The 1,995-nt window shown below is 36.4% G+C and overlaps 1 protein-coding gene across 1 annotated transcript; it reads left to right on the top strand.

Annotated features, from left to right (window-relative positions):
* Positions 1-430: 430 nt before the first annotated feature.
* LOC130940049 (uncharacterized) lies at positions 431-1,051 on the top strand. Its single transcript, XM_057868098.1, has one exon. The coding sequence runs from the start codon at positions 431-433 to the stop codon at positions 1,049-1,051; it is 621 nt and encodes a 206-aa protein (XP_057724081.1).
* The last annotated feature ends 944 nt before the right edge of the window (positions 1,052-1,995 follow it).

Raw genomic sequence — 1,995 nt, 5'->3', positions numbered from 1 at the left:
ATCTTTCTGAATGAACTCGAGTGTTTGCACTTTTAGTGAAACTAAAGAATGACTCACAGTTTGAATGGACAAATGAGCATCAACTAGCATTTGATTCAATTAAGGCTTATTTATCTAGGGCACCGATTATGGCAAACGTTCGCCCACATGAGCCTTTAAAATTATACATTGCAACATCTATAAACACAATTGGGTGTATGTTAGCGTAAGATGATGAGAATGGGCATGAGTAGACTGTTTATTACCTTAGTCAAGTTCTAACTGATATCGAGACAAGGTATTCCCCGATAGAAAAATTGTGTTTGTCTTTATACTATGCCTGTATGAAACTAAAATGCTATATGGTAGCTAAATCAGTGAAGGTTATAGCACAAACTGATCTCATCAAATACATGTTGAGTTTTCCAATGTTACGAGGGCGTTTAGGGAAATGGATGCTAGCTTGACTGAATTTGATTTACAATATGTCCCAGCCAAAGCTGTGAAAGGTCAGGTCATTGCAGATTTTCTTGTTGATAATTCGAATAATCTGAATGACCAGGGGGCAAATGTAATCGACATTGAAGTTGATTATTGGAAGTTATATTTTGATGGATCGAAGCATAAAGATGGTGCAGGAGTTGGAATTCTTATTATCTCACCAGAGGAGATTCCATCAGAATTCTTGTTTGAATTAAAATATCCTTGCTCGAATAATGTGGCAGAGTACAAAGCTTTGATTTTGGGTCTCAAAATATTAATTAGTAAAGGGGCTTTGGAAGTCCAAATACTAGGGGATTCTCAGTTAGTTTTAAAGCAGTTATCGAAGGAGTTTAAATGCAATAATGAGAAGTTGCAAAAGTATTTAACAACTGCTTGGGAGTTGTTAACCTCCTTTCAAAAAGTTTCTCTGGTTCACATCCCAATGATTCATAATGAAATTGCTAATGAATTATCCCAAATTTCTTCGAGATATAGAATCGGTGGTCTAGAAACTCTTAAAAAATTGGCTAGTGTCCATCAAATTTTAGTACATGCGAATGAAAAAAAGGCTTTGTGTATAGATGAATAGAAATATAATGATTGAAGAAATCCTATTGCTGAGTATTTGAAGAGTCTCAGCACCCCAGTTGAAAGAAAAATAAGATTGCAGGCGATGAATTTTGTCTTGTGGCTGATGAGTTATATAAGAAAGAGATCGATGGAAATTTTTCGAGATGTTTAGGCCAAGATGATCAAAATATTGCTTTGGGCAAAGTCCATAAAGGGATATGTGGTGCCCATCAGGCTGGGAAGAAGATGAAATTGGTGTTATATCGCAATCATGTGTATTGGCTAACTATGATCAAAGATTGTATTGAATATGCAAAGGCGTGTCAGGAGTGTCAAAAGCATGGTTTGATACAACAGATCCCAACATCTGAGTTGCATTCAATCATAAAACCATGGCCATTTAGAGGTTGGGCTTTGGATCTAATTGGATTAATTCACCCTCCTTCATCGAAACAGCATAAATTTATCTTGGTAGCAATCGATTACTTCACAAAGTGGGTTGAAGCGGTTCCCCTAATAGAAGTTGGTCAAAATGAAATAATAGACTTTATTGAGGAACATATAATCCATCGATTCGCAATTCCTCAAACATTGAGCACTGATCAAGGGAATATGTTTACTGGTCATCGAATTAAAAATTTTGCAACTTCGAGGAATATCAATATGGTTACTTCAACTCCTTATTATGCACAGGCTAATGGGAAAGTGGAGGCAGCAAATAAAATCCTGATAAGTCTGATCAAGAAGCATATCGGGAATAGACCCCGAACGTGGCATAAAACTTTAAGTCAAGTATTATCGGCTTATCGAAATTCACCAAGGGGGTCAACAAGTACTTCACCCTATAAATTGGATTGTGGCCATGATGCGGTGCTACCACTAGAAATTAATTTGAATACTTTGAGAGTATCAAAACAGAATGATTTGCCAGTCGATGATTACTGGAATGCAATGTTTGATGAG

The sequence above is a fragment of the Arachis stenosperma genome, chromosome 7 (assembly GCF_014773155.1).
Source record: "Arachis stenosperma cultivar V10309 chromosome 7, arast.V10309.gnm1.PFL2, whole genome shotgun sequence".
Taxonomy (NCBI): domain Eukaryota; kingdom Viridiplantae; phylum Streptophyta; class Magnoliopsida; order Fabales; family Fabaceae; genus Arachis; species Arachis stenosperma.
Note: the sequence above shows the minus strand (reverse complement) of the source record. Positions and strands in the feature narration are given on the sequence as shown.

What these genes read in the sequence shown, in the direction of transcription:
- LOC130940049 (XM_057868098.1), top strand. Translation starts at nt 431, where the DNA reads ATGGATGCTAGCTTGACTGAATTTGATTTACAATATGTCCCAGCCAAA.